Genomic DNA, 14,939 nt, shown 5'->3' with positions numbered 1-14,939 from the left:
CGTAGCTCTTTTCCCGTATGTCACAACTAGGTAAATACAACTAGGTAAATACACACACACACACACACACACACACACACACACTCTCACAAACACACACACACACAGACAAAGGAAATAATGCACATACACACATATACACAGACACAGGAACACACACACACACACAAGATGACGGACGGACACAGCTGAACTCCTGATGCGTCTTCATGCTATCATCAGGCTGCGCGAGAAAGAAAGGCAGTAGAGCAAGTAATTGAAGCAATTCAGGAAGAAGGTCATGAGCTGGTAGGGGAGATCGAGGAAGTATTCAGGCTTGGGAAGTATGAAGAAGGAGCCCAATGGCCAGTAAAAATTAGATTTAGGTCTCAAGCTGCTACAGAAGAAGTGGTGGGAAAGTCATGAAAGTTAGCAAGAATAGAGGCCAACAAAAAAGTCTGGGTAAGAAAGGACAGAAGTGTGGAGGAAAGGAACACGATAAGAGACTTGAAGAATCAAGCCAATGAAAAGAATGAAGCAAGGTCAGAAGTGGAGAAAAAGATGTTATTCTGGAGAGTGATAGACATGGACCTAAGGAAGTGGTACAGAAGGGAAGAGGAGACAGTTTGAAGGTGGCATACACTAATGTGAATGGGTTAATATTGTCAATGTTAGAGATAGGAGATTACCTGAGTAAGGAAAAACCAGATGTTATGGGGATTATGGAAACAAAATTGTCTAGTAGTATACAGTACCCTCTCGAGTTTCGCGCTCGCTTCGTTCTGAAGGTATAGCGCTAAACTCGAGGATTGCGAAACTCGAGGTATTGAAAACACTGAAAAAAGCGCTCATTTGTTTCGACCCATGGCGTTTTTTATTTATTTATTTTTATTTTTTATTTTTTTTATATTTTTTTTACATGTGGCCTATGGCGCCGGTAGACAATCCATCTGGGACTGATGGTCGGCCCCGAGCCCGTCATGGCACAGGCAACTGTTTATAGTGGTGCCATTATAATTGGCTCATGCTGCCCCCCGGAGATCACATTTTCCATCCTTTACTCCCTTGTTATTTCAAAATACGTACCGTGGAAAAAGGAAGAAAACAGGAAGAGAGAACGGGTCATTCTAAAGCCAAGGATGAAGCCTTACGATTGGCTGAGCTCTGAAAACACGCTTGTGATTCGCTGGGAGTCCGATGACGTCATCGCTGGCTCTCACCCAATCAGCAGCCTCACTGCCTTAAGGAGATGTCACACTGGCCATTTTCCTCTAACCGTTGTGGCTATTGGCAACGCCTGTACGCCCACCGGGAGCGAGTTGTCGGTTTTCTGTAAGCTGGTGTCACACTGGGCCTTTTTTTTCCCACTGCATTGGCGGCAGCTTCGGCAACCGGCAACTTTTCCAGGTGTGCGTCACACACATAAGGAGAAATTAGAAGGGTGTGGGGGGGGGGGAGGGGCAGAAGGGAGAGTCAGGTCATGTCTTGACACACACACACACACACACACACAGAAATGAGAAGGTTGGGGGAAGGGAGGGGCAGAAGGGAGAGTCAGGTCATGTCTTGACCTGAGTCAGGTCATATCCTGACCAAAGCCCTGATCTGACTCATTTTTGCCCCTCCCTCCCTACACCATTCTCATTCCCCTTCTGTGTGTGTGTGTGTGTGTGTGTGTGACGTCAGGACCTGACCTGACCTGAGTCAGGTCATGTCCTGACTAAAGCCCTGATCTGACTCTCCTTTCTGCCCCATCCTCCCCACATCCTTCTCATTTCACCTTCTGTGTGTGTGTGACAGGTATGGACATGTCCTGACCTGAGTCAGGTCATGTCCTGACCAAAGCCCTGACCTGACTCTCCTTTCAGACCCTCCCTCCCCACACCCTTCTTGTTTTCATCCTCTCTATTTCATCTTTCATGAGAGGGGGTCATAACCAGAGTGAAGCTACACACCTCCTCTTGAGTTGGGGGCTCGCGTGGTATTGAGGCTGCGCCGAGTTGAACCAAACGCGACAGGGAGGCGGAGGCGGGAAGTTCAAACGTGGTTAAAGTGTTAATAAGTCTCTCTCTCTCTCTCTCTCTCTCTCTCTCTCTCTCTCTCTCTCTCTCTCTCTCTCTCTTTTGCCACAGCCACAATGTTTGGAGGAAAATGTTCAGTGTGATACTACCTTTTAAGGTAGCATGAGTGACGCCGATGGTAAGTAGACGTGACCCGTACATGTCAAAGCAGCGCGAAACTCGGGGTGATAATGCGCGAAAGTCAGGATGGTAAGAATTTAGGACTAACCGCCAAACTCGAGGATCACGAAACTCGGATAGAGCAAAACTCGAGAGGGTACTGTATATGCATTCAACTTAGGGGATGGTAAATATAATGTATGGACAAGAAATAGAGAAAATAAACAAGGAGGAGGAGTGATACTATTGTTGAAAACAGAATTGACTGTGGAGGGTGTCACCTATGGAGAAGGGGAAGCGGAGGTCTTAAATGTGGGAGTAAGAATGCAAAGGGAAGGATGCAGAAATATTGTAGTGGTGTATGTCCCCCGAAAAAACAGCTCATGGACAGAAGAATTGTACAAGAAGAAGCTGGAAGATACAATAGACTGCCTAAGGAGATTGCTGGAGGAGAAAGAAAAGATTTTGATAATGGAAGATTTTAATTCTAAGGAAGTGTCATGGGAAAACTGGTCAACGGAAGGATGTGAAGCTTCATGGGGGAACAAGGTTTTGGAATTGGTTATAGATAACTTCCTCACACAGTGGGTGGAGGAAAATACGAAATTCAGAGGAAATGATGAGCCATCTAGATTGGACTTGATAATCACCAGGAAGCCGGATATCACAGAGATGAACTATAAGAGCCCTATTGGGAAGAGCGATCATGTCCTTATCGAATACATATTACGAGAAGAAGGTAAAATAATCAGGAATAAGGACTACAGGAAAGAATGGTTCAACTTTAAGAAGGCAAATTTTGAACAACTTAGGAAACATTTTGAGGAAGCACAATGGGATACTTTTTTTGAGGCTGACAATGTGGAGGAAAAATGGGCTATCTTTCTACGGATTTACAACGGAGGAGTGGAAAAGTGGGTACCAAGGATGAAAGCTGGACAGAAATGAAAAGAGTGGTGTAATAGAAAGTGTGTAGAAGCCAAGCAGGATAAGGAGAAGGCATGGAACAGATGGAGAAAAAATAGGAGGATGAATCTCTGGAATGAGTACAAAAAGAAGAGGAATGCTGATGTTAAAACAAGAAGAGAAGAAAAAAAAATTTTGAGAAAAATACTGCGGATAAGTGCAAAGACCAGCCAAAACTGTTTTATAAGTTCATAAATGGAAAGCTGAAAAATGGAGATGAGATCCAGGAAGTTAAAGTTAATGGTGAAACTTTTGATAGTACAGTCGTCCCTCAAATAGTACGGGGGTTAGGGACTCAGGACCCCCATACTATTCGAAAATCCGTATAAAATTAGTGCCCCCCTAGAAACACTCCTGGGCTGCGTTTGAGAGAGGGAATAAGGACTCTCAGTATGTCCCGAGTGCTCTCAGACGCGTGACGCGGCAGCACGAGTTGCAAACTCGGCACGTCCGCTCCGCTCCCGGCTTTGAAAGGTGGAACGCCTCTGTGCTGTGATGACGTCATCAGCAAATATGGCGGCCCAAACAAACACTTAAGTGCTTCCATTGCATCAGGAAGATCAGTGTACCCTATTTTGCAGCGAGTGAGACGCCGTTACCATAGCAACGACAAGGCTTAGTAAAAGGACTGCCTTTATCTTTACTCTTGCAGCACTCCTGGAGCATTGGCAGTTACTGCGGCAAGAATTTCTTTTACACTATGATAGATAAAGCGAACACTGCTCTCATTCACATGGTATGTTCTCCCTACCGCAACATAACTCATCCCAAAACGTAACTTCTCCTAAATCTGAATTCTTCTGCAAGGTGAACATCTTTTGCAAATGCTTTGGGGTGCTTTCAGCAGGTGTTTTGGTAAAACAGTGTTGCCACTCACGCCATGGCTACTTGGTGCGACGAGCGGGAAATTTAAAAGTCCTAAAAAAGTTCTTCCATGACAATCCGTATAAAACCGAAACCGTACTATTTGAGGGACGACTGTATAAGTGAAATAGTAGAAGTAATGAATAATTGTTTCCAAACAGTGTTCACAAGGGAGAGTGAGTTTGAGGGTGTAGATGCAGTGCCAGAGGATAGAGTTGGACTGGAAAAGATACAAACATCAACAAATTAAATTAGAAAATTATTGGAAGAACTGGATGCGAGGAAATCAGCAGGACCGGATGGTATATCAAATTGGGTGTTAAAAGATTGTAACCAACAAATAGCTGGAAAGTTGAGCAACTTGATTAATGTCTCACTAGCACAAGGGAAGGTACCAATGGACTGGAAACGGGCTAACATCGTCCCAATACATAAAGGAGGAAGTAAGGAGGACCCGCTGAACTATAGGCCAGCGTCATTAACAAGCGTAGTAGCAAAGATGTGTGAGAAAATTATAAAAAACAGATGGGTGGAATATTTAGAAAGCAACAGTATATTAACAAATAGTCAATTCAGATTCAGAGGAGGGCGATCTTGTGTAACTAATCTGATAAGCTTCTATTTAAGAGTAATTGATATAATACAGGAGAGGGACGGTTGGGCGGATTGAGTGTATCTGGACTTAAAGAAGGCGTTTGATAAAGTCCCCCACAAGAGATTAATATGGAAACTCAATCATGTTGGAAGGCTGGGAGGTTCAATGTTGGATTGGATTATAGACTTTTTAACGAAGAGAGAAATGAGAACAGTAATCAGGAACAATAAATCAAACTGGACGGAAGTGACCAGTGGAGTTCCCCAAGGATCGGTGTTGGCTCCGATTATGTTTGCAATATATATAAATGACATGACAGAAGGGGTGAGAAGCTATATGAATATGTTTGCTGATGATGCTAAAATAATGAGGAGGGTGGCTAATAAAGAAGGCTGTGTAGGTCTAAGCCAGGATTTCGACAGAATAAGCGAATGGTCACTCAAATGGGCAATGACATTCAATACATAGAAGTGAAGTGTGATGGAGTTTGGTAAGAGCAGTAGATGAATATCGGGGAACTACTCTCTGAGTAATGAAAGAATCATGAAAAAAAAACAGAGGAAAAAGATCTGGGAGTGACAATAACAGACAAGTTATCCTTTGGAAAACATATAAACAGGATAACTGGGGAAACATACAATCTTCTTAGAAATATTAAAGCAGCATTTACATATCTAGATGAAGAAATGGTGAAGAAATTAATAACATCGATGATACGTCCAAGACTGGAATATGCAGCATTAGTGTGGTCACCTAGATTGAAGAAAGAAATTAGAAAGTTGGAAAGAATACAAAGAGCAGCGACCAAACTACCGGAAACTCTGAGAACATACTTATGAAGAAAGACTGGAGAAATTGGGACTAACAACACTGGAGAGAAGGAGAGAGAGAGAGGGGACCTAATAGCATTATACAGGATACAAGAGAGATTGGAGAAATTGGACAGGGAAGACTTAGTGGTACGTGATAGGAGTGTGACAAGGAATAGAAAGAAATTGAAGAAGAGTGACTGTAGGAGAGACGTCAAGAAATACAGTTTTCCATACAGAAGCATAACAACATGGAACAGACGATGAGGAGACTGTGTGTGCAGAGACGATTCATGAATTCAAAGCCAAACTGGATAATAAGCGTTATGGAGATGGGACAGCACGAGACTAGTACGGCTCTTTTCCTGTATTTCACAACTAGATAAATACAGTAAACCCTCAGTTATCCGGGAGCACTGTATCCAACCTCGCCCGTATCCGGGAGTTTTAACAAATGTGATTTTTTTTCCCAAAAATTCAAAAAAATTGATGCGTGCCGCCAAAAGTCGTTCAAATTGCCCGCGCGATGCCTCTAAGCTCTGCCCGGGTGGTGTACCGCACCACCAAGGTAAAGTGATTCTCTTTACCTTGCGCACCACAACACAACAAGCAGCACCACGCCCGCCATTGTTTATGTTCACCATGACCCAGTTAATTGCTTTTGCGTGTGTGCCCTACCTTCTCCAGGCATTGCTTTGCCTGTGTGTGGTGTTCGGGGCGCTTACCATGGCGCTTATGTGTATATGTATGTATGTATATATATATATATATATATATATATATATATATATATATATATATATATATATATATATATATACAGTAAAACCCCGATTATCCGAAATGGAAGGGGGGAAGCCTCTTTCGGATAAGCCGATTTTTCGGATAATCCGGATTTATGGCCGCCATTTTGATCGCCGCCAGCTTCTGCTGTATGGTAAGGACGACTTTCTTCCTTTTCCCGGTGATATAAGGGAAGTGAGCTACGCTCATATTGTCCTTTCTCTGAGTATTTTTCTGCCCAGCTCAACACTAAGTCCTGCGCGAAGTTCGTATTTAAGAAGCAAATATCAAAAGTCGAGACAAGAATTATAGAATCATTTATTGGGACCGCGTCGTAATGACAAAATGTCATAGGTCGAGACAGTCGTAACCCGAGGACCTCCTGTATAGGAAGTGTTTATAAAAGAGTGGGAAAGGTTTATAAGAGTAAGGGGAGAGCTTATAAAGCCTTAAAATATATATTAATAATAAAATAAATATAAGGTCGCTACTTTGCGGATTTTCGCCTGTTGCGGGGGTTCTGGAACCTAACCCCAGCGATAGACGAGGGCTTACTATATATTCTCAGGGCGAGTGGGGCGGGGTGGCGGCTGCGCGGCTGAAATGTAGGCTAACCCGTAACATATTTTTCTATTTTACGGCTATAACATATTGTCCCTGCACTCGTTTCATATATACAGTACCCTCTTGAGTTTTGCGCTTGCTTCACTCCGAAGGTATGGTGCTAAACTCTAGGATCGCGAAACTCGAGGTATTGAAATCCATGTAAAAGCGCTTATTGGTTCCGACCCGTGGAAAATAATTACTTTTTCCGACTTTACTCCCTTGTTACCACAATTTTTTCGACTACTCCCTTGTTATCTCAAAATAGGTACAATCGTGGGACACAAGTGTTGACACACTGTCCACTGAGTTCCGTTCACCGGCCCCGACTTTAAAATATATACACCACATGGAAAGAGGCTAATGTTCAGATATATCACTACATATACACTCTCCATAATTTATTAGATATGAATTTGTCAGTTGTGCACACTGATAACAAGTTTTTAATTCGCGGACGATAATGTCTCTTTACTTTTCGTTCAAATTTAGTCATTGAAAGCTAAAGTTGTTTACAATGCTATTATGCATTTGAATACATAAGAACATAAGAACATAAGAACGCAGGAGTCTGCAAGAGGCCGGTAGGCCTGTACGAGGCAGCTCCTTTGACCCTAAGCTCCCGTGTATCTAACCCCACCTAATATCGCTGTCCATGAATTTATCTAGTCTATTTTTAAATGTGACAATTGTATTGGCACTCACCACATGACTGCTAAGCCTATTCCACTCATCCACCACCCTGTTAGTAAACCAATTTTTGCCTATGTCCCTGTTGAATCTGAATTTATCCAGTTTAAACCCGTTACTTCGTGTCCTACCCGGTTCTCTTACCAACAAAACCTTATGAATGTCTCTTATTAAAGCCCTTCATCCATTTATAAACCTCGATCATGTCTCCACGCACCCTTCGCCTTTCTAGAGAATGCAAGTTTAACTGTTTGAGTCTTTCCTCGTATGGCAAGTTTCTCAACCCCTGAATCATCTTAGTCATCCTCCTCTGCACCGATTCTAACATTTTGATATCCATTCTATAGTAGGGTGACCAGAACTGAACCGCATAGTCAAGATGAGGCCTAACTAATGCTAAATATAGTTTGAGGAAGACTTCGGGGCTTCTGTTGCTTACGCTCCTTGAAATAAATCCCAGTACCCTATTAGCTCAATTTCTAGCTTGAATGCATTGTGCCCTTGAACGGAGATCAGAGCTCACTAAGACCCCTAAATCCCTCTCGCACCCAGACCTACTTATGAGAGTGTCATTTAAGCAATAGTTATGTGAGGGGTTGTTCCTACCTACACTCAGAATACTGCACTTCCCTACATTGAACTCCATCTGCCATTTATCTGCCCAGTCATATAATCTGTTGAGTTCACCTTGGAGAATACTAGCGTCCTGATCCGACTCAATTACTCTACCGATCTTGGTATCATCTGCAAATTTACTAACATCACTACTAATTCCTGTGTCTAAGTCATTGATATAAATAATAAACAAAAGTAGACCTAATACTGAACCTTGTGGGACCCCACTCGTAACACATCCCCAGTCAGATCTTTTACCATTGATTTGCACTCTTTGCTTCCTATTGCTAAGCCACGCCTTGACCCAGTTCAAAACTTTACCCTCTACTCCGTGAGCCTGTAATTTAAGCAACAGTCGTATTCATTCCTGCAATGTCCTCGCTAAGAAAATACGAAGAAAACATTGATAATGTGCACAAATATTCTGATATGGTTTAAAAATATATAATGATACCACCATTTAACTCTCGCTTGACAGTGTTATGCAATGACATCATCGGCCATGCCAGCTGGCGCATTTAGGAAACTAGTAGGCTATTATGAATTAAATTGAATTACAAAGCTATTATTTTGCATTTAAGAATATTAAACGATTCGTCTGCATATATGAAAGTAGGCTATTACTTTGCATTTATGAATACTAAGTTATTATCATGCATTTAAGAAAAGTAGGCTATTATTTTGCAGTAACTTTTTCTCTTAAGAGAAATTCATCTCTCTCTCTCTCTCTCTCTCTCTCTCTCTCTCTCTCTCTCTCTCTCTCTCTCTCTCTCCAGAATGCACAGACGACCAAAGCCAGCAAGTATTTAGCTTATGGAATGCAGAAAATCTTATTACAGAGTGTGCACTGCAGCACTAGTGGAAACAAGAGCATTCATAACAGATTTTTCTTAAAGAAACAGTCATCGTGCAGTTGATGCTCACAGTTTCGTAAGAAAAATCCTTAAATAATATCTCTCTCACACCCACACACACTCTTTGATTCTTGTACACACCCACAGACACACACACATACGTCACATATAACTCGAATGTAGTTCTGCTGGATAGTTGCCGTCATTCACTATCGGCGTCCGAAACATTTTGGAAACTGTGTCAACACTTATGTCCCACGACTGTACGTTGTTAATAGGCAGAAAATGTGAAGTAAGAACAGATCATTTTAAAGCCCCAGTTGAAGGTGGCTGCCTTACAATTGGCTGGCAGTTCTGAATACACACTTGTGATCCGCATGGTGTCGTCTGCTTGAGTAAGAGCGGTCGCTCACGGTCACCCGTGGGACAGTTGGACAAACCTATATTTTTCTGGTAGTTTTTTGTGTGTTATGAAATAATCTGCTAACTCTTTCTGTTAAAAATCATGAAATCACTAATATCATGATTGACTTTTCAATGCCTATTGAACGTAAACTGCTGCCGCCGCCGCAAAATAGCTCGCAGAGAGGTTCAACTTGGTTACTGTTTCCTTATTTCCCTCACCGCTCACAAAGATCACAAGCAGACAGACTAGAACAAAACCAGGCAAGTTAATACTTTTAATGCTGTGTATTCCCACAGCGCGCATGAGTGGTGGACAGCAGAATGACTAATTTCATCGGGGAGATATTTCTCGCAACACCGGCCAGTGCAGTGGACCTTCTTCTTCTTCTTTTGACCTGTAACGCTTTGTATTGCTTCTTAGGTCCTCCTTCTCCACACTTTTATACTTCACAACATGCACTTCAGGCCGCTTTCACAGTCATTTTGTTTCTTTTGATCGTTACCAATGTCAGCGGTCGCCGCTATAGTATTTCTACATGAAACTGGTCGATCGGGTAGTGGCGGCTGCAGGGTTAGCCTAGCCCTGCACTTACCACACACTCTCAACATCTCTCGCTTCATCTGCAGCCGCCACTACCCCATCGGCCAGTTTCACATGAAATACTAAGTGGTGATCGCCGCCATTGGTAACGATCAAAATAAATAAAGTGACTGTGAAAGCGGCCTTTATATAGTTACTTAACAGTGCACACTTATACACTTCACCCTGAATTTAGGTTTTTTTCTGTCCTTTTCTTTCCCTGATTTTGCTTTTCTATGCCCTTTTGCTATTTTTCACTATTACTTTTCACCTTCGCTGCCATGCATTACAGGTCAAAAGAAGAAGAAGAAAAGGAAACCAACACGGAGTTCTGCAATTTTCAAAGACTTGATAAAAAGATTTTTGGACTGTGGTTCCACAGCACAGGGTGTTCTCTTATCTTGTTAATCAAGTAGTAAGCAATGCAGCTCTGCCAGTCCATTTTACGAGTCTCTTGGTGGGCCATCTTCCACTGCTCCTCACTCCTCAGCCACTGCCGTACTCACAACCGTTTTCCATTCATAAGGACAACCAACAACTCACTCCTGGTTGGGCATACGGGCAACCGCAGTTGTCCATAGCCCTAATGGTTGGACACTGCCTTTTAAGGCAGCACGCATGACGCCGACGGTACGTAGACGTGACCAGAATATGTCAAAGCAACGTGAAACTCGTGGTGGTAATGTGCGAAACTCGTGATAGTAAGAATTTAGGACTAAGCGCTAAACTCGAGGATCGCGAAACTCCAATAGCGCGAAACTCAAGAGGGTACTGTATACGTATGTGCGGGCATGTAAGGCTGTCGTGGGCTTATGGGCGTGATCTTAAGTAGCTTTGTTTGTGGTGATATATTAAATTCAGTTGGCAAAAGTTGGGTTTTCGGGTCAGTAGACTTAACCTACACCATATCCACGTTTTTCCCATATCCGGGTGCCCCCGTGGCTCTATTAACCCGGATACCAGAGGGTTTACTGTACAAGCTTCCAGCTAGCAGGGGAGATGGAGATGCATCTGAGTGCAAAGTGCCAGTGTCAACATGTTTGGGTGAATGAAATTACTCCATGCAAAACTTCTGGAATATTCCTCAAGTATCTGAAATTTCCACTTATCCAGCATCTCTGATTTTCCACGGTTGCTGGATACTAGAGGATTAACTGTGATATTTTTTACAAAGCGAATTTATAAATAACACAGATGTAAAAAAGACAACTTAACCCTTTCATTGCTAAACGCTCGCAAGGAGACTATCCCCTCAGGCGCGCTCAGGCACCCCAGCGGGGGCGGGGGAAGGGGATCTCTTTTAATCGCTATATCTCAAAAACTATTCATCACAGTTCCAAAACAAAAACACCATTGGAAAGAGGAGGCCAAGATCTATAAGATTCGGTTATGTAAGCCTCTCCTGCGAATGTACAGGCACGATCAGGGGGTGTTTTTTGCTGCGAGTGCGACTGGTGCTCGCAGCGAGCTTTTAGCACCACCAGCAAGTGACGCTAGTGCTCGCTCTTTTAACCGCTGTATCTCAAAAACTATTCATCACAGCTAAAAAACAAAAACACCATTGGAAAGAGGAGGCTAAGATCTATACGATTTAGTAATGTAAGCCTCTCCTGCGAAAGTACAGGCATGTTCAGGGGGTGTTGCCTGTGAAGACGTACATTTATACATGCGCGACGGTCAGCCGTAAGGCAACTACTGTAGATCTCTTGATGATGGGGTGCTGGCAGGGCAGTATTGCCAACTGCAAAATTTACAACTATTTGGTAAAAATATCAGTCATGTGATAGGTGAAGCTATGCAAAAATGTCGCTATATTGGTCAACAATTAACATCCACCAGTTGCTCGTCCGTAGATTTTCCGCGCTGGGCTGACATGATTTTCCACCAAATTTAGTGAAGAACCCACTCAATTGGCAATCCTGTGTTGTGAGAATTAGTGTTGGAACACTCTAATACGCAGGAGACTTGAGTTAGGGTGGAGGTCACAGTGAGCGTTTAGCGCCACCAGCAAATACGCCTAATGCCCGCTGCAAGCATTTAGCAATGAAAGGGTTAAAAGGGTTTTACAAAATCTGTGTATTTGAAATGTAATGAATGGCCACTAAACCTGATAAAACCTCTGTTTTCATTGTCCATGAGTGAATATAATTTCCCTAGGCCTTTTGCCTGTCTGTGTAGGCCTTAGAAACAAGTGGCACTCAGCTGTGGCTGTGGTGCCCAGAGGACTGAGAGGTATGCAAAAAGGTCTTTTCTCTAAACAGTTTCAGTGCAGTGCTTTGCCTACCCATGTCTGTGGCCAAGAATGTGGGAAGCATGACAAACAATTGTTTCCTCCCTTTAGCTCTTTTTAAGTGTGGATAATGATCTGCTTTCTTTGAAAACTTATCACATTTTACAGCCAATGTGTTTTTAATTATTTTCCCTAAAATTAAGGAGCTGACTTTTACATGATCAACTTTTCTATAAGTATGTATGGCTATAAACTAGTATTGCAACAAACATGCCAAAATACCTGATCAGAAAATTGCTGACGAGAAGACACAGCGGTGTCTCATGGAACACACCTCCACTGTACACTGGAATCCCTTGGGAATACAGGAAGACTCCCTCCTCCACTGAAAGAAAGTGTTATAAAGCTTCTTATATTGAAAAATCCACATTTTGTGATTATCTGCATCAGTTGAACACTACTTCCTACTGACTCCTCCATTCTCCACTGTGGACTCACTCCTTTTCTCATTTTTATTGTGCAGTGAGTGAAGTAAAACTTTGTTGATCAGGTTTCCAGTTGACCAGACTCATGCCAGATTAACAGATATTCCAGATTATTGGATGGCAGTGCATGAACAAACACTGTCAATGTTTTTTTTTTTTTTTTTTGTCATCGCCCCATCTGCCAATGAAGTACATTACTGTGTTATGAGTTCTTGAGCTGGACAGCTCCCTGTGACTCCCACTGCCTTCTGTTAATGAATCTAGTGAAGGAAGGTAAAGGTGAAGAAGGGAAATGTTATGTTACTAGAAACTGATGAGCTGTCAAGCAGATGACAGCTGAGAGCATTCCAGCCCTCATGTTAATGGATTTTAGTGGTAAGGGGAGCTAAATAAGAGGAAGGAAGGAAGGAAGGAAGGAAGGAAGGAAAAAAGCTCTAATGAAATGGAGGACTTAAGGGAAAGGCAACAACTGGTGACAGATAGACAGACTTAGACTGCCTGTGATGAATGCACCCACTTTATCTTGGGTGGAGAGGTGTCTTGATACTCTCCTCTTGAAAGAGTTCAAGTCGTAGGCAGGAGAAAATATAGATGAAGTAAGGCTATTCCAGAGTTTCACAACAGAAGAGATAAATGAGTGAAAATGCTGGTTAACTCTTGCATAAGGGATTTGAATACAATAGGGATGAGCAAGAGTAGAGAGTTGTCTGCAGCGGGGCTGTAAAGGGGAGGGAGGGAGGGAGGCATCAAATAAAAGTTTAAATAAGTTAGCAGTCTCTTGGTTGGTTGTGTGACATAAGGTAGGAGACTGGGGCATAGAAGAGGAGACTCTTAAAGGAATGAAAGAGATGGGGGGAGAGAGTAAAGGTGAGAAGTTGATTGGGGAAAAGAGCAGGAGAGGTGGTAGTGCAGAAGAAAGACCGACCGCAGTTACTAGGAAATATACTGAGACCTGGAGAAGAGGTATGTGGATAAACATTTGGAAGGAGAGAGGGAGACTTAGTGTGGGAATGGAGAGGTGCAACAAAAACTTATTGAGCATTCAAGCAGAGGCAGAGATCAAGAAGTGAGATGGACAGAGGAGTGCGTGGAGCTCCATGAGACAAAGGAATCCATGAGCCCAGTGGAAACCGTAAGGAAATAAACGTGGGAGATGTGGAGTCAGAACTTGAACAACACGGCAGAAGGGGGCAGATGTTCAGAGCAGCAAGGCACAGAAGAAAAGACAAAAAGGCCATACTACAAGGAGCAAAGTACCGTATTTGACGGTTTATAAGATGTACTTTTTTCCAGAGAAAAGACCCAGAAAATCACCCTGAATCTTATAAGGTGAAGGTTCAGTTTTTGTTTACTGGCTTGTGAACTTTTAGTGGTACGCTGGCACTTAAATTAACCGCTTCACTATGGCCGGGCCAAAACAGCGTTCCGCCCCGTATCCGGGATCACCACGCACGCCAAATTTCAAATGTCGCTCCTGAATATAACAAGTTTTTAGCCATAACCTCAACATAATCATCATGTAATATAAAACACACACACACACATCAAGCTGTGACTTGTTGAACCCTCCCCTCTCTCCTCTCTCGCTCTCTTTCTCTCGCGCACACACACACACACACACACACTTGTAAGACTTGGTGGAGGACAGAAGTATGCCGCGACCGTCCCGACGCCGGGATCAGCTGTTTTGTCGGCACCTAACGGCGGGATTTTCAGTGAGTCTCTTCCCTCTTCGTCGAAGTGTCGCTTAGAGAGTGTATTTTCGTTTTGAGGTATGCCCAAACGGCCCCTTCTCTTCCCCCTTCCAAGCTATCTTTCCGTGTAGTGTTGGTACTATTGCAAATCAAACAAACATTGAAAACTGAAACATTAATGCAATTTAGGTACATTTCTATAATGGATTATATTGTGTGGCTAATATTTATGTAAACAGTGCTTGCTACAGTGACATACATTATATATAGCAGAAAATGTTACATTGATGCGTTGGTTGGCAGCAGTGGCGACGTGTGTTTACTAGGCCGCCCGAGCCTGGGGTTGCCAAGTGACAATTTTCATTACATTACCTGCTTTTAAATCACAAATAACATGCTGTATAAATTCTCTGTGGACATGTGTGACCAAATACGTAAGGTGGGCAGCACTGACGATATCTCCTTGGATGCTTTAAATGATTAGCTACCCCCAAGCAATACTGCACTACAACCTGCACAATCAATCAATCAATCAATGATAAGTTATAGAATTTCTATTTTTTTTATCTTTATTAATAATGGTTATTCTAATATATTATTATTACAA

General features: G+C 42.7%; 1 protein-coding gene across 4 annotated transcripts in view; it reads right to left on the bottom strand.

Moving 5' to 3' along the window:
- The window catches only part of LOC126998797 (phosphatidylinositol glycan anchor biosynthesis class U protein-like), an 89,809-nt gene that overhangs the window by 48,260 nt on the left and 26,610 nt on the right, over positions 1-14,939 (bottom strand). For 3 of the 4 annotated variants that reach the window (XM_050860849.1, XM_050860879.1, XM_050860859.1), the window contains exon 3: positions 12,436-12,538. The exons of the other annotated variant lie outside the window; for it this stretch is intronic. In XM_050860849.1, coding sequence (XP_050716806.1) covers positions 12,436-12,538 — 103 coding nt within the window. The remainder of the gene's footprint in view (positions 1-12,435; positions 12,539-14,939) is intronic. 4 annotated transcript variants of the gene reach the window in all.

This window comes from Eriocheir sinensis, chromosome 2, assembly GCF_024679095.1.
Source record: "Eriocheir sinensis breed Jianghai 21 chromosome 2, ASM2467909v1, whole genome shotgun sequence".
Lineage (NCBI taxonomy): Eukaryota > Metazoa > Arthropoda > Malacostraca > Decapoda > Varunidae > Eriocheir > Eriocheir sinensis.
Note: the sequence above shows the minus strand (reverse complement) of the source record. Positions and strands in the feature narration are given on the sequence as shown.